Source organism: Mus caroli, unplaced genomic scaffold, assembly GCF_978045245.1.
Source record: "Mus caroli unplaced genomic scaffold, Mus_caroli_1 scaffold_5, whole genome shotgun sequence".
In the NCBI taxonomy this organism is placed as follows: domain Eukaryota; kingdom Metazoa; phylum Chordata; class Mammalia; order Rodentia; family Muridae; genus Mus; species Mus caroli.
In genome coordinates, this window is record NW_028227260.1 from 99,268,169 (window position 1) to 99,290,921 (window position 22,753).

The window sequence follows — 22,753 nt, forward strand, 5'->3', positions numbered from 1 at the left end:
GGCTTCATAGAATCAGTTGGGTAGAGTACATTCTGCTTCTATTTTGTGGAATAGTTTGTGAAGAACTGGAAATAGATCTTCTTTGAAGGTCTAATAGAACTGTGCACTTATCCCATTTGGTCCTGAGCTTTTTTTTTTTTTTTTTTTTTTTTTGGTTGGGAGACTATTAATGATTGCTTATATTTCTTTAGGGAATATAGGACTGTTTAGGGAATTTAGGACTCCTTAATCTAATCCTGATTTAACTTTGGTACCTGGTATCTCTCTAGAAATTTACCATTTCATCCAGGTTCTCCAGTTTTGTTGAGTATAGCCTTTTGTAGAAGGATCTGATGGTGTTTTGGATTTCTTTTCATTTCTGATTTTGTTAATTAGGATGTTGTCCCTCTTTCCTTTAGTGAGTCTGGCTAAGCGTTTATCTATCTTGTTGATTTTCTCAAAGTACCAGCTCATTTTTTGGTTGATTCTTTGAATGGTTCTTCTTGTTTCCACTTGGTTAATTTTGCCCCTGAATTTGATTATTTCCTGTAGAATACTCCTCTTCGGTGAATTTGCTTCCTTTTGTTCTAGAGATTTTTGGTGTGTTGTCAAGCTGCTAGTGTGTGCTCTCTCTAGTTTCTTTTTGGAGTCACTCAGAGCTATGAGTTTTCCTCTTCGAAATGCTTTCATTGTGTTCCATAAGTTTGGGGATGTTGTGGCTTCATTTTCATTAAACTCTAAAAAGTCCTTAATTTCTTTCTTTATTCCTTCCATGACCAAGGTATCATTGAGAAGAGTGTTGTTTAGTTTCCACATGAATGTTGGCTTTCTATTATTTATGTTGTTATTGAAGGTCCATGGTGACCTGATAGGATGCATAGGACTATTTCATTGTTTTTTTATTTGTTGAGGCTTGTTTTGTGACCAATTATATGGTCAAATTTGGAGAAGGTACCATGAGGTGCTGAGAAGAAGGTATATCCTTTTGTTTTAGGATAAAATGTTCTGTAGATATGTTTTAGGTCCATCTGTTTCATAACTTCTGTTAGTTTCACTGTGTCCTTGTTTAGTTTCTGTTTCCATGATCTGTCCATTGATGAAAGTCGTGTGTTGAAGTCTCCCACTATGATTGTGTGAGGTGCAATGTGTCCTTTGAGCTTTACTAAAGTTTCTTTAATGAATGTGGCTGCCCTTGTATTTGGAACATAGATATTCAGAATTGATAGTTCCTCTTGGAAGATTTTACCTTTGATGAGCATGAAGTGCCCCTCCTTGTCTTTTTTGATGATTTTGGGTTGGAAGTAAATTTTATCAGATATTAGAATGGCTACTCCAGCTTGTTTCTTCAGACCATTTGCTTGGAAAATTGTTTTCCACCCTTTCATTGTGAAGTAGTGTCTGTCTTTTTCCCTGAGATGGGTTTCCTGTAAGCAGCAGAATGTTGGGTCCTGTTTGTGTAGACAGTCTGTTAGTTTTTGTCTTTTTATTGGGGAGTTGAGTCCATTGATATTAAGAGATATTAAGGAAAAGTAATTGTTGCTTCCTATTATTTTTGTTAACATTGGCATTCTGTTCTTGTGGCTGTCTTTTTTTTTTTTTTGGTTTATTGAGGGATTACTTTCTTATTTTTTGAAGGATGTGGTTTCTGTCCTTGTATTAGTTTTTTTTTCTGTTATTATCCTTTGAAGGGCTGGATTCCTGGAAAGATAATGTGTGAATTTGGTTTTGTTGTGGAATACTTTGATTTCTCCATCTATGGTAATTGAAAGTTTGGCTGGGTATAGTAGCCTGGGCTGGCATTTGTGTTATCTTAGTGTCTGTATACATCTGTCCAGGTTCTTCTGGCTTTCATAGTCTCTGGTGAAAAATCTGGTGTAATTCTGATAGGCCTGGCATTATATGTTACTTGACCTTTTCCCCTTACTGCTTTTAATATTCTATCTTTATTTAGTGCATTTGTTGTTCTGATTATTATGTGTCAGAAGGAATTTCTTTTCTGGTCCTGTCTATTTGGAGTTCTGTAGGCTTCTTGTATGTTCATGGGCATCTCTTTCTTTAGGTTTGGGAAGTTTTCTTCTATAATTTTGTAGAAGATATTTGCTGGCCCTTTAAGTTGAAAATCTTCATTCTCATCTACTCCTATTATCCAAAGGTTTGGTCTTCTCATTGTGTCCTGGATTTCCTGGATGTTTTGAGTTAGGATCTTTTTGCATTTTGCATTTTCTTTGATTGTTGTGCTGATGTTCTCTATGGAATCTTCTGTACCTGAGATTCTCTCTTCCATGTCTTGTATTCTGTTGCTGATTCTTGCATCTATGTTTCCAGATTTCTTTCCTAGGGCTTCTATCTCCACCGTTGCCTCACTTTGGCTTTTCTTTATTGTGTCTACTTCCATTTTTAGTTCTAGTATGGCTTTGTTCATTTCCATCACCTGTTTGGATGCCTTTTCCTGTTTTTCTTTAAGGACTTGTAACTCTTTAGCAGTGTTCTCCTGTATTTCTTTAAGTGAGTTATTAAAGTCCTTCTTGATGTCCTCTACCATCATCATGAGATATGCCTTTAAATACAGGTCTAGCTTTTTGGGTGTGTTGGGGTACCCAGGACTGGCTGAGGTGGGAGTCCTGGGTTCTGATGATGGTGAGTGGTCTTGGTTTCTATTAGTAAGATTCTTATGTCTCGCTTTTTGCCATCTGGTAATCTCTGGAATTAGTTGTTATAGTTGTCTTTGGTTAGAGCTTGTTCCTTTTGTGATTCTGTTAGCTTCTAACAGCAGACTTGGGAGACTAGCTCTCTCCTGAGTTTCAGTGGTTAGAGCACTCTCTGCAGGCAAGCTCTCCTCTTGCAGAGAAGGTGCACAGATATTTGTTTTTCAGACTTGCCTCCTGGCAGAAGATGAAGGCCCGAAACAGGGCCTGTCCCAGAAGCTGTTAGCTTCTGTAGTCTACACTCTCACCTGTACAGACTAGTCTTGGTGGGATCCAGGAAGAAAGATGGCTCCAGCGGATGCTCCATCAAAGCCCTCCCAGGTGGGGTGGATACCTCTCCTCTGCAGTGATGGTGCCTGAATGTCTGTAGCCCAAAATGCGGTCTGCCACAGAAGCTCTGTGGCTCCAGCCTGTTCCAGAAGCTGTTAGCTTCTGTAGTCCACACTCTCACCTGTGCAGACTAGTATTGGCAGGATCCAGGAACCAAGATGTCTCTGGCAGATGCTCTGGCAAAACCCTCCTGGGCGGGTTGGCTAAATCAATTGTTTAAGCATGCCTCATGACAGGAATTCTATAGGAGATAATTTAAGGTTGAGTTTACAGTCCAAGCTTTCTAAGTTAAAAATTGAATGAAGATCTGCAGAGTTTGCATAACATATATGCTGTGGTTATAAGTAGGAAACACTGTGGTCATTCTTATGCCAAATACTGGTTATGAGTCAAAGTTAGGCATAGACACACAGTCATAGATACATAGCCTCAGAAAATCCACTATTTAACAACCACCAGATACTTCATAGTTCAGCACAGGTGGCCAGGGTCAATTTTCTATCTCCTCACCATTGGAGAGGTGACTGTTATTTAGTATTGTAAGTTCTCAAAAATTAGACATGACATAGAAAGCCTAGTGGAGCCTGAAACACGTCTCTCTATGCCTACATTATCTTCTCTCATTATGCATTCTAGCAACTTGTGGTGTACACTAAATGTTCCTTTTTTCCCTCCAGAGCTTTAGCAATCCTGTTAAGGAGGAAGATAATCTCAGCAGACTTGATCAAAAATTCTAAACACTTCAAATATGAACTTGAACTGTTTCAATCAATTGTAGACTTTTTAAAGTATCACAATACTTCTAGTTCTACATAATTGGTTGATTCCTTAAAATAACCCGTGTAGTCATTTTTTTCTCAGTAATCGCAATCTCTCTATCATCAAGAAAGTGCATTTCACAAGTATTTTCAAGCATGAATTACATGTCTGCTTTGTGGCTCATGACTAACAGCACTGCTTCATTTAAGCTTTCTGCTTCTCATTACTTTAGGAAATGCAAAGTTCCTTCAGTTGCTTCTAATGTTATCTACAGTAGGTAGTATAATTTCATTGCCAGACTAATGTGCTAAGAGGCTATTGTACCATACTATTTCCTTTTAATAAAATAAGCAAAAGAATTCAAGTTTTGAAGTTCATTTTCTTCTATTTTATTGTAGTGTAACTGAAGTATGAGATTTAGTAATTTCCTTTTTTTTCCTAATTCTGATATTTTCACAGTTAATCTCTCTGGACCACGAGTTGCCATTGCTTTCTTTATGTATAATAATGACAAGAACTATAACCTTATATACTTTACAGTTTTTAAGGCAAAGTGTTTCAAGCCAATTCATTTGATCCTCACAACAAAAATTCAAATAAGTCTCAATCGGCCTTGGTCTTCACCTCCTTTAAGACAAATGTACTTGTATAAGCCACTTAAACCTTTCTGTACTCCAGTTTCCTCATTTTTATTGAGCCATGAAAATCTTTAAAATAGCACTAGTAATAGTAATTGTAGTAATAATAATAAGATTCATTTTTAAAAGGAGGACTAATGTACAAATGTTATGATAAAACCCAACAACTTTTTGATTGGGCTTAAGTTCTACTCCATGAGATGTTCAATGTTCAGACAGACAAGAACTTGAGACAACATAGGTCATTCACCTACAAGAAAACCAAGCACTAAAGCATAATTCTGCTAAAGGAGCATAGAATAAAATGATTCCTAATGATAGACTGCTAGTAAACCCATAAATCATTGTCTCATTCAACCTTCATTAAAGAAGCTTCTCCTTCTAGTAGATGGTAAGTAATAAGAAGATCCACAACTGGACAACATGCAGGAGAATGTGAGCCTCTGGAATTCTTAGTCTTGAATGGAATGTCTTCATCAAGCCACTCCTCTCCTTCAAGTTTCAGGGCTTCATGCAGAAGAATATGCAGAAAGGAAGAGCTAGAGGGGATAAATGACTCCAAGAAAACAGTGTCTTCCAGACACTGTACATATAGAATCACAGATACTGTGGCATATTCACAAGCTCTGCAAGGTTCAATCCATATGGGGTCCCAGTACCAAGATGGAGATGTGGACACTGGGACCTAGTCCTAACCAAGAATCTATCTGCAATTGAAGCCTACTGACAAAGGCAAAGTAAGTATTCTGCAATGGGAATCCTACTGAGTATATAACAACAGTTTATTTCAGTCCCCAAGCCCAGAATTAGTTAGTTGGACAACACAAAAATGACCTCAATGGTGTTGTGTAGACTTTTTGCATCACTTTGCTTTGCTTTGGCATTTTCATCTAATTTATCTTTTACTTGTTTTTTTTATTATTATTATTATTGTTTTGTGAGTTTTTGCATCTTTCTTGGTTCCTTATTTGTTTTTTGGGTTTTTTGTTTTGTTTTGTTTTGTTTTGAAAGAGAGAGAAAGAACAAGAATCTGAATAGGTAGGTGGAGAAAAACTAGAATGAAATGGAGTAAGAGAAAACATGATCAAAGATATTGTATATTTTTTGTTAAAAAATGATAGCTAGGCAGTGGTGATACATGCCTTTAATCACAGTGCATGGGAGGCAGAAGCACACATATCTCCTGAGTTTGAGACCAGACTGGATTACTGAGTGAGTTCCGGTACTTTCAAGGGCTACACAGAAAAACCTTGTCTTGAAAATGAAAAGAAAAAGCCCTGAGCTGATCCTGTGTCACGGTGCTCCATACCCAAATACCACCAGGACAGAGTTAGTCACATAGGAGTGCCAACACACCTGTGAGCACAGGTAAGACCACCACTTCAATTCACATTTTTGGCCCGAGAGGGACTAACACAGGTCCATCAGGACCCAGGAACCAAGGAGCAGTCTGGGACAGGATCCTTTCAGTTTTCCTCTGTACCTCGGAGCTGACTCTGTGCTACAGCTCTCCATACCCAAATTCCTCCTGGAGAAAACAAGTCTCCCAGGAGTACTGACACACAGGCTTGCAGGAGGGATAACCCAAAACACCAGAAAAGGAAGACTAAGATTTAAAACCACATCTCATCATGATGATGATAGAGGACTTTAAGAAGGACATAAATAACTCCCATAAAGAAATACGGGAGAACACTGGTAAAAAGTGAGATGCCCTTAAAGAGGAAACACAAAAATCCCTTAAAGAATTACAGGAAAACATAACCAAACAGGCGAAGGAATTGAACGAAACTATCCAGGATCTAAAAATGGAAATAGAAACAATAAAGAAATCACAAAGGGAGACAACTCTGGAGATAGAAAACCTAGGAAAGAGATCAGGAATCATAGATGCAAGCAACAACAGCAGAATACAAGAGAGAGAAGGGAGAATCTCAGGTGCAGAAGATACCATAGAAAACATTGACACAACATTCAATGAAAAATGCAAAAAGCCCCTAACCCAAAACATCCAGGAAATCCAGGACACATTGAGAAGACCAAGCCTAAGGATAATAGACATAGAAGAGAGTGAAAATTCCCGACTTAAAGGGCCAATAAATACATTCAACAGAATTATAGCAGAAAACTTCCATAACCTAAAGAAAGACATGCCCATGAACATATAAGAGACCTATAGAACTTCAAATAGATTGGACCAGAAAAAATTTACTACTGTCACCTAATAGTCAAAAAACCAAATGTGATATAGGGCCACAAGCCTCTTCCGGTCAGAAAAGCACCGGGGTAGCTAGGGCGCAGGGTCGGCTGACACTAGCCAGCTACCCACAACACCCACCACAGGATCTTAAGACTTCTGGTGAGTGGAACACAGCTTCTGCTCCAATCCAATTGCGCGCGGGACCTGAGACTGCATTAGTTAGGGAAGCAGAAACCGGCCTGAGTAGGGCCACAGGCCTCATCCGGCCAGATCAGCACAGGGGTAGCTAGAGCGCAGGGTCAGCTGACACCCACCAGCTACCCACGAACCCCACCACAGGATTTTGAGACTGCTGGTGAGTGGAACACAGCTTCTGCTCCAGTCCAATCACGCGGGACCTGAGACTGCTTTGGTTGGGGAGGCAGAAATCCAGCCTACGTAGGGCCACAAGCCTCTTCCGGTCAGAAAAGCACCAGGGTAGCTAGGGCGCAGGGTCGGCTGACACTCGCCAGCTACCCACAACACCAGCCACAGGATCTTAAGACTTCTGGAGAGTGGAACACAGCTTCTGCTCCAATCCAATTGCACGCTAGACCAGAGACTGCATTAGTTAGGGAAGCAGAAAACAGGCCTGAGTAGGACCACAGGCCTCTTCCGGCTGGACAGGCACCAGGGTACCGCCAGATACCCACAACCCCCGCCACAGGATTTTGAGACTGCTGGTGAGTGGAACACAGCTTCTGCTCCAATCTTTAAACAGTGACAACGACAACAACTAACCCCAGAGATTATCGTGATATAACGTGATAATCTTACTAACAGAAACCAAAACCACTCACCATCATCAGAACCCAGCACTCCCACTTTGCCCAGTCCAGGGCACCCCAACACACCGGAAAAGCTAGACACGGATCTAAAAGCATATCTCCTGATGATGGTAGAGGACTTCAAGAAGGACTTTAATAACACACTTAAAGAAATACAAAGGAACACTGGTAAACAGGTAGAAGACAGTAAAGAGGAAGCACAAAAATCCCTTAAAGAATTGCAGGAGAACACTGCTAAAGAGTTACAAATCCTTAAAGAAAAACAGGATAACATAATCAAACAGGTAGAAGTCCTTAATGAAAAACAGGAAAACACATCCAAACAGATGATGGAAATGAACAAAACCATACTAGACCTAAAAAGGGAAGTAGACACAATAAAGAAAACCCAAAATGAGGCAACACTGGAGATAGAAACCCTAGGAAAGAAATCTGGAACCATAGATACCAACATCAGCAACAGAATACAAGAGATGGAAGAGAGAATCTCAGGTGCAGAAGATTCCATAGAGAACATCGGCACAACAATCAAGGAAAATGTAAAATGCAAAAATATCCTAACTCAAAACATCCAAGAAATACAGGACACAATGAGAAGACCAAACCTACGGATAATAGGAGTGGATGAGAATGAAGATTTTCAACTCAAAGGACCAGCAAACATCTTCAACAAAATTATAGAAGAAAACTTCCCAAATCTAAAGAAAGAGATGCCCATGAACATACAAGAAGCCTACAGAACTCCAAATAGACTGGACCAGAAAAGAAATACCTCCCGACACATAATAATCAGAACAACAAATGCTCTAAATAAAGATAGAATTCTAAAAGCAGTAAGAGAAAAAGGCCAAGTAACATATAAAGGCAAGCCTATCAGAATTACACCAGATTTTTCACCAGAGACTATGAAAGCCAGAAGATCCTGGACGGATGTTATACAGACACTAAAAGAACACAAATTCCAGCCCAGGCTACTATACCCAGCCAAACTCTCAATTAACATAGATAGAGAAACCAAAGTATTCCACGACAAAACCAAATTCACACATTATCTCTCCACGAATCCAGCCCTTCAAAGGATAATAACAGAAAAAAACCAATACAAGGACAGGAACCATGCCCTAGAAACAACAAGAAGGTAATCCCTCAACAAACCTAAAAGAAGACAGCCACAAGAACAGAATGCCAACTTTAACAACAAAAATAACAGGAAACAACAATTACTTTTCCTTAATATCTCTTAATATCAATCGACTCAGCTCCCCAATAAAAAGACATAGACTAACAAACTGGCTACACAAACAAGACCCAACATTTTGCTGCTTACAGGAAACTCATCTCAGAGAAAAAGATAGACACTACCTCAGAATGAAAGGCTGGAAAACAATTTTCCAAGCAAATGGTATGAAGAAACAAGCTGGAGTAGCCATTCTAATATCTGATAAGATTGACTTCCAACCCAACGTCATTAAAAAAGACAGGGAGGGACACTTCATACTCATCAAAGGTAAAATCCTCCAAGAGGAACTATCAATCCTGAATATCTATGCTCCAAATACAAAGACAGCCACATTCATGAAAGAAACTTTAGTAAATCTCAAAGCACACATTGCACCTCATACAATAATAGTGGGAGACTTCAACACACCACTTTCACCAATGGACAGATCGTGGAAACAGAAACTAAACAGGGACACAGTGAAACTAACAGAAGTTATGAATCAAATGTATCTGGCAGATATCTACAGAACATTCTATCCTAAAACAAAAGGATATACCTTCTTCTCAGCACCTCATGGTACCTTCTCCAAAATTGACCACATAATTGGTCACAAAACAGGCCTCAACAGATACAAAAATATTGAAATTGTCCCATGCATCCTATCAGATCACCATGGACTAAGGCTGATCTTCAATAACAAAATAAATAATAGAAAGCCAACCTTCACGTGGAAACTGAACAACACTCTTCTCAATGATACCTTGGTCAAGGAAGGAATAAAGAAAGAAATTAAGGACTTTTTAGAGTTCAATGAAAATGAAGCCAAACTTATGGGACGCAATGAAAGCATTTCTAAGAGGAAAACTCATAGCTCTGAGTGCCTCCAAAAGGAAACTAGAGAGAGCACACATTAGCAGCTTGACAACACACCTAAAAGCACTAGAACAAAAGGAAGCAAATTCACCCAAGAGGAGTAGACGGCAGGAAATAATCAAACTCAGGGGCGAAATCAACCAAGTGGAAACAAGAAAAACTATTCAAAGAATCAACCAATCAAGGAGCTGGTTCTTTGAGAAAATCAACAAGATAGATAAACCCATAGCCAGACTCACTAGAGGGCACAGGGAAAGCATCCTAATTAACAAAATCAGAAATGAAAAAGGAGACATAACAACAGATCCTGAAGACATCCAAAACACCATCAGATCCTTCTACCAAAGGCTATACTCAACAAAACTGGAGAACCTGGATAAAATGGAGAAGTTCCTAGACAGATACCAGGTACCAAAGTTGAATCAAGATCAGGTTAATGATCTAAACAGCCCTATATCCCCCAAAGAAATAGAAGCAGTCATTAATAGTCTCCCAACTAAAAAAAGCCCAGGACCAGATGGGTTTAGTGCAGAGTTCTATCAGACCTTCAAAGAAGATCTAATCCCAGTTCTTCACAAACTATTCCACAAAATAGAAACAGAAGGTACTCTACCCAACTCATTCTATGAAGCCACAATTACTCTGATACCTAAACCACAAAAAGACCCAACAAAGATAGAAAACTTCAGACCAATATCCCTTATGAATATTGATGCAAAAATCCTCAATAAAGTTCTTGCTAACCGAATCCAAGAACACATCAAAACAATCATCCATCCGGACCAAGTAGGTTTCATCCCAGGGATGCAGGAATGGTTCAATATACGGAAATCCATCAACGTAATCCAGTATATAAACAAACTCAAAGACAAAAACCACATGGTCATCTCGTTAGATGCGGAAAAAGCATTTGACAAGATCCAACACCCATTCATGATAAAAGTCTTGGAAAGATCAGGAATTCAAGGCCCATACCTAAACATGGTAAAAGCAATCTACAGCAAACCAGTAGCCAACATCAAAGTAAATGGTGAGAAGCTTGAAGCAATCCCTCTAAAATCAGGGACTAGACAAGGCTGTCCACTTTCTCCATACCTATTCAACATTGTACTTGAAGTCCTAGCCAGAGCAATTCGACAACAAAAGGAGATCAAAGGGATACAAATTGGAAAAGATGAAGTCAAAATATCACTTTTTGCAGATGATATGATAGTATATCTAAGTGACCCTAAAAATTCCACCAGAGAACTCCTAAGCCTGATAAACAGCTTCGGTGAAGTAGCTGGATATAAAATTAACTCAAACAAATCAATGGCCTTTCTCTACACAAAGAATAAACAGGCTGAGAAAGAAATTAGGGAAACAACACCCTTCTCAATAGTCACAAATAATATAAAATATCTTGGTGTGACTCTAACTAAGGAAGTGAAAGATCTGTATAATAAAAACTTCAAGTCTCTGAAGAAAGAAATTATAGAAGATCTCAGAAGATGGAAAGATCTCCCACGCTCATGGATTGGCAGGATCAACATTGTAAAAATGGCTATCTTGCCAAAAGCAATCTACAGATTCAATGCAATCCCCATCAAAATTCCAACTCAATTCTTCAACGAATTAGAAAGTGCAATCTGCAAATTCATCTGGAATAACAAAAAACCTAGGATAGCAAAAACTCTTCTCAAGGATAAAAAAACCTCTGGTGGAATCACCATGAAGAACCTAAAGCTCTACTACAGAGCAATTGTGATAAAAACTGCATGGTACTGGTATAGTGACAGACAAATAGACCAATGGAATAGAATTGAAGACCCAGAAATGAACCCACACACCTACGGTCACTTGATCTTCAACAAGGGAGCTAAAAACATCCAGTGGAAGAAAGACAGCATTTTCAACAAATGGTGCTGGCACAACTGGTTGTTAACATGCAGAAGAATGCGAATCGATCCATTCCTATCTCCTTGTACTAAGGTCAAGTCTAAGTGGATCAAGGAACTTCACATAAAACCAGAGACACTGAAACTTATAGAGGAGAAAGTGGGGAAAAGCCTTGAAGATATGGGCACAGGGGAAAAATTCCTGAATAGAACAGTAATGGCTTGTGCGGTAAGATCAAGAATTGACAAGTGGGACCTCATGAAACTACAAAGCTTCTGCAAGGCTAAAGACACCATCAATAAGATAAAAAAACCACCAACAGATTGGGAAAGGATCTTCACCTATCCTAAATCAGATAAGGGACTAATATCCAATATATATAAAGAACTCAAGAAGGTGGACTCCAGAAAGTCAAATAACCCCATTAAAAAATGGGGCTCAGAACTGAACAAAGAATTCTCACCTGAGGAATACCGAATGGCAGAGAAGCACCTGAAAAAATGTTCAACATCCTTAATCATCAGGGAAATGTAAATCAAAACAACCCTGAGATTCCACCTCACACCAGTCAGAATGGCTAAGATCAAAAATTCAGGTGACAGCAGATGCTGGTGAGGATGTGGAGAAAGAGGAACACTCCTCCATTGTTGGTGGGATTGCAAGCTTGTACAACCACTCTGGAAATCAGTCTGGCGGTTCCTCAGAAAATTGGATATAGTACTACCGGAGGATCCAGCAATACCTCTCCTGGACATATATCCAGAAGATGTCCCAACCGGTAAAAAGGACACATGCTCCACTATGTTCATAGCAGCCCTATTTATAATAGCCAGAAGCTGGAAAGAACCCAGATGTCCCTCAACAGAGGAATGGATACAGAAATTATGGTACATTTACACAATGGAGTACTACTCAGCTATTAAAAAGAATGAATTTATGAAATTCCTAGCCAAATGGATGGACCTGGAGGGCATCATCTTGAGTGAAGTAACACAATCACAAAAGAACTCACACAATATGTATTCACTGATAAGTGGATATTAGCCCAAAACTTAGGATACCCAAGATATAAGATACAATTTGATAAACGCATGAAACTCAAGAAGAATGAAGACCAAAGTGTGGACACTGTGCACCTTCTTAGAATTGGGAACAAAACACCCAGGGAAGGAGTTACAGAGACAAAGTTCGTAGCTGTGATGAAAGGATGGACCATTTAGAGACTGCCGTATCCAGGGATCCATCCCATAATCAGCTTCTAAATGCTGACACCATTGCATACACTAGCAAGATTTTGCTGAAAGGACCCAAATATAGCTGTCTCTTGTGAGACGATGCAGGGGCCTAGCAAACACAGGAGTGGATGTTCACAGTCAGCTATTGGATGTATCACAGGGCTCCCAATGGAGAAACTAGAGAAAGTACCCAAGGAGCTAAAGGGATCTGCAACCCTATTGTTGGAACAACATGATGTACTAACCAGAACCCCGGAGCTCTTGTCTCTAGCTGCATATGTATCGAAAGATGACCTAGTCGGCCATCAATGGAAAGAGAGGCCCATTGGACTTGCAAACTTTATATGCCCCAATATAGGGGAATGCCAGGGCCAAAAGAATGGGAATGGGTGGGTAGGGAAGTGGGGGGCGCTATGGGGGACTTTTGGGATAGCATTGGAAATGTAATTGAGGAAAATATGTAATAAAAATATTAAAAATAAAAAAAAAAACAAAAAAGAAAAAAAAACCAAATGTACAAAACAAAGAAAGATTATTAAATGCAATAAGGGAAAAAGTTCAAGTAACATATGAAGGCAGACCTATCTGAATTACACCAGACTTCTCATCAGAGACTATGAAAGCTAGAAGATCCTGGGCAGATGTTACACAGACCCTAAGTGAACACAAATTCCAGCCTAGACTACTATACCCAACAATACTCTCAATTATAATAGATATAGAAACCAAGATATTCCATGACAAAAACAAACTTACACAATATATTTCCACAAATCCAGCCCTTCAAAGGATAATAGATGAAAAACGCCAACACAAGGAGGGAAACTACACCCTAGATAAATCAAGAAAGTAGTCTTCTTTCAACAAACCCAAAAGAAGATAGCCACACAAACATATAAATAACATCAAAAGTAACAGGAAGCAACAATCACCATTACTTAATATCGCAACATCAATTCCCCAATAAAAAGACATATAATAACAGACTGGATACATAAACAGGACCCAGAATTTTGCTGCATACAGGAAATAAACCTCAGTGTCAAAGACAAAAGGATTGGAAAACAATTTTTCAAGCAAAGGGCCCCAAGAAACCAGCTACAGTAGTCATTTTAATATCAAATAAAATCGACTTTCAACCAAAAGTTATCAAAAAGGATAAGGGAGGACACTTCATACTCATCAAAGGAAAAATTCACCAAGGTGAACTCTCAATTCTGAACACATATGACTCAAATGCAAGGGCACCAACATTTATATAAGAAACTTTATTAAAGCTCAAAGCACACATTGCACCTCACATAATAATAGTGGGAGACTTCAACACCCCACGCTCATCAATGTACAGATTATAGAAATACAAAGTAAACAGAGACACAGTGAAACTAAAAGAAGTTATAGACCCAATGGATTTAACAGATATCTATATAACATTTCATCCTAAAACAAAAGAATATTCCTTCTTCTCAGCACCTCATGGTACCTTCTCTAAAATTGAACATATATTCATATTCGGTCACAAAACAGACCTCAACAGATATAAAAAGATTGAAATAATCTCATTCATCCCATCAGATCACTACAGATTAAGGCTGGTCTTCAAAAGCAACAAAAACAAAAGAAAGCCCACATGCACATAGAATCTGAACAATGCCCTACTCAATGATAACTTGGTCAAGGAAGAAATGAAGAAATAAAGACTTTTTAGAATTTAATGTAAATGAAGCTACAACATACCCAAACTTATGGGACACAATGAAAGCAGTGCTAAGAGGAAAACTTGGAGCTCTAAGTGCCTCCAAAATAAACTGGAGAGAATATACACTACCAGCTTAACAACACACCTGAAAGCTCTAGAACAAAAAGAAGCAAATACACCCAAGAGGAGTAGGCGGCAGGAAATAATCAAACTCAGGGCTGAAATCCACCGAGTAGAAACAAAAAGAACTATACAAAGAATCTACAAAACCGGGAGTTGGTTCTTTGAGAAAATCAACAACATAGATAAATAGATAAACCCTTAGCCAGACTAACTAGAGGACACAGAGGCAGTATCCAAATTAACAAAATCAGAAATGAAAAGTGAGATATAACAGAAACTGAGGAAATTCAAGAAATCATCAGATCCTACTATAATAGCCTATACTCAACAAAACTAGAAAATCTGGATGAAATGGACAATTTTCTAGGCAGATACCAAATACCAAAGTTAAATCAGGATCAGATAAACCATCTAAACAGTCCCACAATCCCTAAAGAAATAGAAGCAGTCATTAAAAGTCTCTCAACCAAAAAAAAAGCCCAGGACCAGATGGGTTTAGTGCAGAATTCTATCAGACCTTCAAAGAAGATCTAATACCAATACACATCAAACTATTACACAAAATAGAAACAGAAGGAACACTACCCAATTCATTCTATGAAGCCACAGTTACACTCTGTATTCTCCCTTGGAGATGGAATAGTTTCTGTCTAATCAGGAACCTGACACAATTTCCTTACATAGAGGACTTCATAAGAGATTATTTTCTACTTCTATCATGTTTAATGTCCCAAACAGATTATTAAAACTGTAAAAAAAAAATAAAAATAAAACAAAGAGGGCTGAGGAAAGAGTAGAAATTGGTCAGACTTTTGTATCTCTGGGAGAAGCCATATTCCCAGAACAGAGTAGACTCCTGGGATTCTATGGGGATGACCCTAGTGGACATTCCTAGCAGTTGGGGATATGGAGACAGATGTAGAAGAGGATATCAAAACCGACCCAGAAAAACTTCAACCCAAAATTTGTCCTCCCAATAAAACGTTCAATTGCAGGCCCAACTTGAAACCCATCCCATGGGAGATAAACAACTCCTGACACTATTAATGATACTTGATATGCTTGTAGACAGGAATTTAGCAAATTCATAAGAGGCTTCATTCAGCAGTTGATGGAAACAGATGCAGCGAGCCTCAACCCAACAATAGGCACAGTTCAGGGAAGAGTGTGTGAGCCATAGAGGTTAAGGACACCACAGGAAGACTGACAGAAAGTAAACAAATCTGGCCTAGGGGGCTCCAGAGACTGAACCACCAACTAAAGAGAATGTATTGGCTGGACCTAGGCCCTCTACATATTTGTAGCAGATGTGCAGCTTGGTCTTCATGTGGGTCCCGTAACAATTGGAGTGGGGCTGTGTGGGTAATTGCAGGCTGGTATCCAGTCGAGCTGAGGTCTGAACCCGATGGTCATAATTCACCTACGGTGGGCGTTCCCTCATGCTCCTGGAACTCTGGCCCCTGCCTAAAGTACCACCTCCCACAGCCCCCACAAGAGAAGCATGGTCAGTAGTCACATAAGCAATGACCCAAGCTTCTGACCTTCAGACTAAACTCCTCCCCAGTTACCTAGCAACAGTAAAGTCCATAAAAAGGGGTGCTCAGCCCCCACCTGGCTCTCTTACTCTTACTCCTTTGTCCCCTCACTTCTCACTTCTCTCTCCTCTTCCCTTTCTCTTTGGCTTCTCCTGTCTTCTCTTTCTCTCTAGCCTTTCTCCCCCACCCCATCTCTCTCTCTCTCTCTCTCTCTCTCTCTCTCTCTCTCTCTCTCTCTCTCTCTCTCTCTCTCTCCTACCTTCTCTCTTTCCCCTGCATTTCTATAATAAAGCTCTTAAACCATAGGGCCTCTACTCTGCTCCTTCAAGTTCTGCTATGCACTCTGGTCAGTGTTGGGAACCTCTTCCCCTATTCCCTCTTTCCCACAACCCTGATGGCTTTAGCAAAGTAGCTATGGGGGGGTCTCCAGGCAGGGCTGCCCCTTGGCCACTCCCTGAAGAGTGGGATAGAGGAATGCCCACCCAGGGATGAGTGGATAGGATAGATAGCAGCCCTCCCATGCCTGACTGACCAGAGAACAGGTAAACTCTGGCAGGGCATCTTTTCCCTTTTCCCACTTCCCCAGGGCTCTCCCCTGGGGCCCCTCTTTATTTTGTTCCCAACAGGGCTGTCTCAGACTCTGTTGTCTTTCATCAGAACTCTTTCCCCTAGCCGGGTTGCCTTGTTGAATCATCAGTGGGAGAGAATGTGCATAGTACTGCTGCAACTTGAATTGCCAAGGCAGGTTTGTACATACTGGGGCCTTTCTCCTCTTTGAGGATGAAGGGAGCGAGCAGGTAGTGGAGGAGGGGTATAGGAAGGTGGCACTGGGAGAAGAGGAGGGAGGAGGTTGATTTAAATATAAACTGAATAAATAAACAAAAATGTATCAAAAACCAAAAGGGAAAAAAATAAAATGAAAAGAGAAGAAAAGAAATAATAAAAACATAAATGTAAACCAACAAAAAAGCAGGGAAAACTATGAACTAGACAAATTATGAAGTTCTGAGGAAACAACTAAGTTCTTAGACAGAAAATTCCTCAAAAAATATTGGGACAATTTGTATCCAACTTATAAGGATTAAAGAAATACATATATAGGGTTGGGGATTTAGCTCAGTGGTAGAACGCTTGCCTAGCAAGCACAAGGCCCTGGGTTTGGTCTTCAGCTCTGAAAAAAAAAAAAAAAAGAAAGAAAGAAAGAAAGAAAGAAAGAAAGAAAGAAAGAAAGAAAGAAAGAAAGAAAGAAAGAAAGAAAGAAAGAAAAAAATACATATATAAAGCCCTAGTATATAGTAGGGACATATCACTTCCTCACAAGTGTTTTTATACTCATAAAGTCATGCCATATGGCTCCATATGTCTTAGGCCCCTTTCAAATCATCCTTGTCAATACCATAGCAAAAACTTGACTTTCAAAATCTCAAACTACAAATATCCCTAGGAAGAAAGTTCCCACCAAAAACCAAATCTTAAGAAAGTCAATATTCTTTCTATTGTGAATATGGCACAGTCCAAGAATAGAAATAAATTAATAAAGAGTTCTATATTGTTCATCGTGTCAAGAAAAATCAGCAAGTGCAAAGGAATGGACCTATTATTGTCTAGTTATGAACCATTGATAGTATTTGACATATTATGAAGTCCTGTCTTTAGTTTGGTACAGAAAGATTTATGGAATTCTAGTCCCACTGCCACAAAGCTGATCTTCAATTTGATAAGCATTTCCGTTGTAACCCAAAAATGAGTTTTAGTGTGTCCATCATTTGAACAATGTTTTGTGAAACAACTTGATGGCTGTCGCTGCTACAGACATTTTTGGATTCTCCAAGATCATGATGTCCTTTCCACATACAAGATAAAGTTCATATTATTTACCATTTTCTGTGCATTCTCCAAACACTGGCAATTGTTTGCCCATAATTTTCCTATGGTCATAAATTATACTTAACCATTAGGTTCAAAAACAAATTTATAGTCCTTATAGTGCCTGACTCCCTGGAGAAACATTAGTAGCAAATCTGTTCACCCAGAAAATCTTTTATTTCCTTGGTTCTCATTAAATGGGTTTTTTTGTTTTTGTTTTTTGTTTTTTGTTTGTTTGTTTTTCAAGACAAGTATTATCTGTATAGCCCTGGCTGTCCTGGAGCTCACTTTGTAGACCAGGCTGGCCTCAAACTCAAAAATCCCCTTGCCTCTGCCTCCTGAGTGCTGGGATTAAAGGTTTGCACCACCATGCCTGGCTATCATTAAATGTTCCTTAAAGCAAGAGCTCTGCCTGTCAGTTTTCTTTTCAGCACCCACTCAGTTCTTACCACCCTTTACTTCTTATCTTGATATCACCCTTGGTACTGATAACAGTATCCAGTCTCACAAGCTTCCATGTAACCCTCAAATCTCTCCCTTGACCTCTCCCATAAGCTCCAGATGTAGGTCTCCAATGCCTTTTCTATGTAATTTCATTTGTATATCAAATACAACATGGTCAAACCTGAATTATTTTTTTCACTACAAGTGTCTATGTGGCTTTCTTCCTAAACTACTTACTGATGATAACCACCATATCTTCAGGTAAGAAACATACAAAACAAAATACTCTATCCTTCTTATCCTATATTACATTTAGTTAGGAATCTTGTCTTATCCTTTCAACCTCCATATGTTATTATAAATCCATCCTGTCATAAGTTTCTCTTAGCAAATACAATAGCCCCTTAATCTTCCTCTCTCCATTTCTATCACCAGTGCTCATCATGACACACTCTTGTCACAAGAATTTCCCTGAATATTCTGTTTTTATTTGTAAACTTGTCTAATACACTTATCAGCACATAGTGGACCTTCAAAATATGTAAATTAAATTAACCATATATATGTGTGTATATATATATATGAATATACACATTTAAATATACTACATAAATTGGATCAATTAAAATTGGAAAATGCTGTGTGTATATGTGAATTGCTAAATATTTGAAAATTAGTGCTTTATTATGTCAGCCTTCCAGAACTTTAAAGGTTCAAAAGTATCTAAATCAAGAAGTCTTTACTCATTCTTAACAAAGCAGCCAAACTCTTGACTTATTAGCCACCAATGCAAACTGTCAACTTTATGCCAAAGTAGACTCTGAACTTACTCTATATTTGTCGAGGACTTTGATTTTCTAGAAGCCACTGTCCTTTAAATGATACCCTCCTTTAATAACCTCTTGAATTTTCATTCATTTATTGCTTTTATTGGTTTAGTTTCATTAAACATTACACTATTAATAAGTTTTACTTAAACAACAACAACAAACAAAAACCAACCAGTTGCCAGTAATACAATAAAACTCCTCCCCTCTAATCTCTTTCTAGTTACCTCTAATTTCTACCACCAAAAGAAAGGTCAGATATAGTCATCCAAAAATAAATAAATACTTGTAGCCATAGATATTGATCACTCATGGAGCTACATAGGAGGCTGAATGCCACTGGAAAAATCAATCTTACTTCATTCTATCCTCTGGTTGAACAATCTACCTAACCCATGCTTATTAGCCTTGAGGAAACATGATGGGCTTTTTTCCCTTGCCAAGAAGCCAAGGATTTTCAAAAACTTATTAGAACTACCAACCATGAATCTTAAATTAAACTGGAAAAAAGGGACACCAATTTTGCATTAGATGACACTGATTGGGAAGATGAGCAGTGCTATCCACTGGCATTCTAATAATGTCCACAAGGGTTGCTCAGCTAAGCACATAAGAAGCATAAAAAGGATAATTCTTATAACAAGGGTAGGGCTGTGAAGGGATCTTTGAAGGCAAAAAGTCTTACAAGTCAGCGAATACAAATTTTGTTCTGGCACACATCTTTTGAAACTTTTAACTGCACCCCAATGTAACAATATTACTTGTAAAATAACTTTTGTGGCCTAAAAATAATGTTAGTGTAAATAAGCAAATTCAAAACAGTAGCAAGAAAGTATTGTCCAAAAAGGTAAATTACATACATATTCAGCTACCTTGTAGGGCTCCCCAAAAAGATCAAAGCCTGAAGAAAAGAGATCTTCTTCTTGCTGAACTTCTTGATTCCTTCGTTCCCATTCCCTTTTTTTAAGTGCACTACGGTCTTGTTCATAGTGACTGACATGAAAAGGAAAAGACAAACAGAGAAAATATTAATTAACCATGAAGAAATGTAGATCTCCCTTATTATCCCTAAGAAGAAAAAAAAGATGCAAAATCAATTGTCCCCAACAGATCTGCATTGTATTGGCATGTTGTAAACTGAGAATTTATTGATACATAAATCTGATTGGTTAAATAAATAAATACTTAGAATTCCTTTTTGATTACATATATATATGTATATATTATATATATATGTGTATATAATATATATATTATATATATGCTTTACAGCACACTAGGAGCATAAGATTTTTTCTTTTCTTTCTCTCTCTCTCTCTATCTTTTCTTTCTTTCTCTCTCTCTCTCTTTCTTTCTTTCTTTCTTTCTTTCTTTCTTTCTTTCTTTCTTTCTTTCTTTCTTCTTCGATTTTATCCCCCCTCTCCCAGTCCATACCAGACTGTTCCACATCTCATACCTCCTCCCCACTCCTTGTCTCCATGGGGATGTCCCCACCCCCACTCCCAGAGCATAAGATTTACATGCAGCATAAATAAATTCCTGTTTACATTTGGGTCTTTTCCACAGGGTATCTGTTTATGAACCTGAGAGTCACAATTACAACTAGCTAGCAGAATATGCCCACTGATATTATAATAGGATGGACGTTATAAGAGTAACACTTATGATAGAATGATTAAAAGTGGGAATCAAAGATGTATATCAGTATACAAGTGGAGTTAGTGTTTCTGAATGCATCATAAACTCCAGTGCCTAGTTAACTCATTCACTTAAAAGTACCATAGTCGTCATCTACAAAATAAGGGCCTTGAGCAGCAGTTCTTAACTGGTAGATCATGGCCCCTTTGGGGAGTTGAACAATTCTCTCATAGAGGTCACCTAAAACCATCCTGAATATCAGATATTTACCATTCCTAACAATAGTAAAATTACAGTTATTAAGTAGTAATGACCATAATTTTATGGTTGAGGTCACTACAACCTGATCAGTTGTATTAACAGGTCTAAGCATTATGAAGGGGGAGAACCACTTGTCTAGTGAATTAACTATATACTTTAATATATAAGGATTATGTGATGCTACTACACTTAATCTTTCACTCTTCATAGGAACCTTTGAATTGTCAAACTCAGTACTTTAATGGATGGGGATATTGTCAACATAAACCACAGTAAGTTTCCACTTTAAATTGATGACATTTTTAGAGTATTAAACTGCACCTCTAGCTTTCATAATACATAATATGTATAGCACATAATTCATGAGGGGCACTCCTGAGTATGTTCTGTGAGTAATATCAGTGTGACCCCCCATCTGAGGCCAAAAACCTTACATAATGTGGTACCATGTGTTCAATATCCATGTTGAAGGCTGATTTGAAATCAACCAGGCATAGTAACAACTTGCAGTCCTTTTACTGTGGCATGGTTCTATAACCTCAATACCAAAAATAGCCACAAGTAATAAAAGAATATTAGTTTGTCAGAAATGTACCAAAAATATGCACATGGTGGAATGGAATAATAATTTCAGCTAGTATTTAGCATTGTAAAGGTAGTAGGATTTTGTTTTTGCAATAGAGAAGGACATTAATTTCTTTCCATAGCAAATGATTTTCAACACAAAAGCAAGAATTGAAGTCTCCTGCTTCTGAGTAAATGTGAGCAAGATGTCAGTTTCCTAGCTATCTGTTCATTTTTTGCACCTGACAGCTCAAAATGACAAGCCCATAGATCACATTTAATTCTCCCATGAAGAAAACTGAAGTGCTTTGGTCTCTTGGCTTTGCAAACTACCTTCTTTCTCCTCTGAGGGAAAGACATAATTAAAACCCTGAAGGCAAAAAGGGAGAGAGAGAGAGAAGAAAAGGAAATGTGCTTTAAGTTGCATGACAGCCCTTCAAGCGGCCAGCAATAAGGGCACTTTTGGAGCTTTAGCCCTAGCTTTGATTTGTTAGGAGGCTCTTGGCTGCATTTTGTATCAGTTCATTAGCTACCAAATTCCAGATGCAAATTTGAATAGCAGATTGAGCGTGCACACGGGCGTTATCTGTTGCAGGCAAAACTCCCTGCTGCATTTTTTAACACATCTAACAAAGAACAGTTAATTCTCATATCTCTGGTGAGAAAGAATTTACTCTCCACAGACTTCCACTGCTCTTGGACAGCAACCAAATAGGTTCAACTTTTTCCTTTCAAGCCCAGCATGGTGTTGTATTGAAAGTTTCACACAGTGAAGTCTAATGAGTAATGGACTACACGGTGATGAGGTTTTCAGTGTATAACGTCACTGATTTCTGACTGAAACCAACATTACTAATTTGAAGCACCAGCTAATTAAAACCATAGCTATGTATTTACCCTCTTGTTATACCTACTGCCGTTTATAATTATGAGGCCCTCTTTATCTACTCAATTAAAGTTCTTACAATTCATGCAGGTTGCATTTGAACCTGTGAACCCTGCAGAGACTGCAAGAAAGTCTGTCTATCCCCTGAGGATTTGATGCATCTTTATTCTTGGACTTTTCTTTTCCTGTGGGAGAGCAGCTGTGGAGGCTACATAGAAAGGAGGCAAGGATCCCATTGATGGACAGGCTGAGTTTACTCAAGGA

The 22,753-nt window shown here is 38.5% G+C and overlaps 1 protein-coding gene across 2 annotated transcripts in view; it reads right to left on the reverse strand.

The window, feature by feature from the left end:
• Aff2 (ALF transcription elongation factor 2) overlaps positions 1-22,753 on the reverse strand; it is a 494,279-nt gene that overhangs the window by 324,163 nt on the left and 147,363 nt on the right. Inside the window, exon 2 of one of the 2 annotated variants that reach the window (XM_021152989.3) lies at positions 20,013-20,133. In XM_021152989.3, the coding sequence (XP_021008648.1) occupies positions 20,013-20,133 (121 nt within the window). Of the gene's footprint in view, positions 1-20,000; positions 20,134-22,753 lie in introns of both variants that reach the window. The other variant, XM_021152988.3, reaches the window with a different exon arrangement.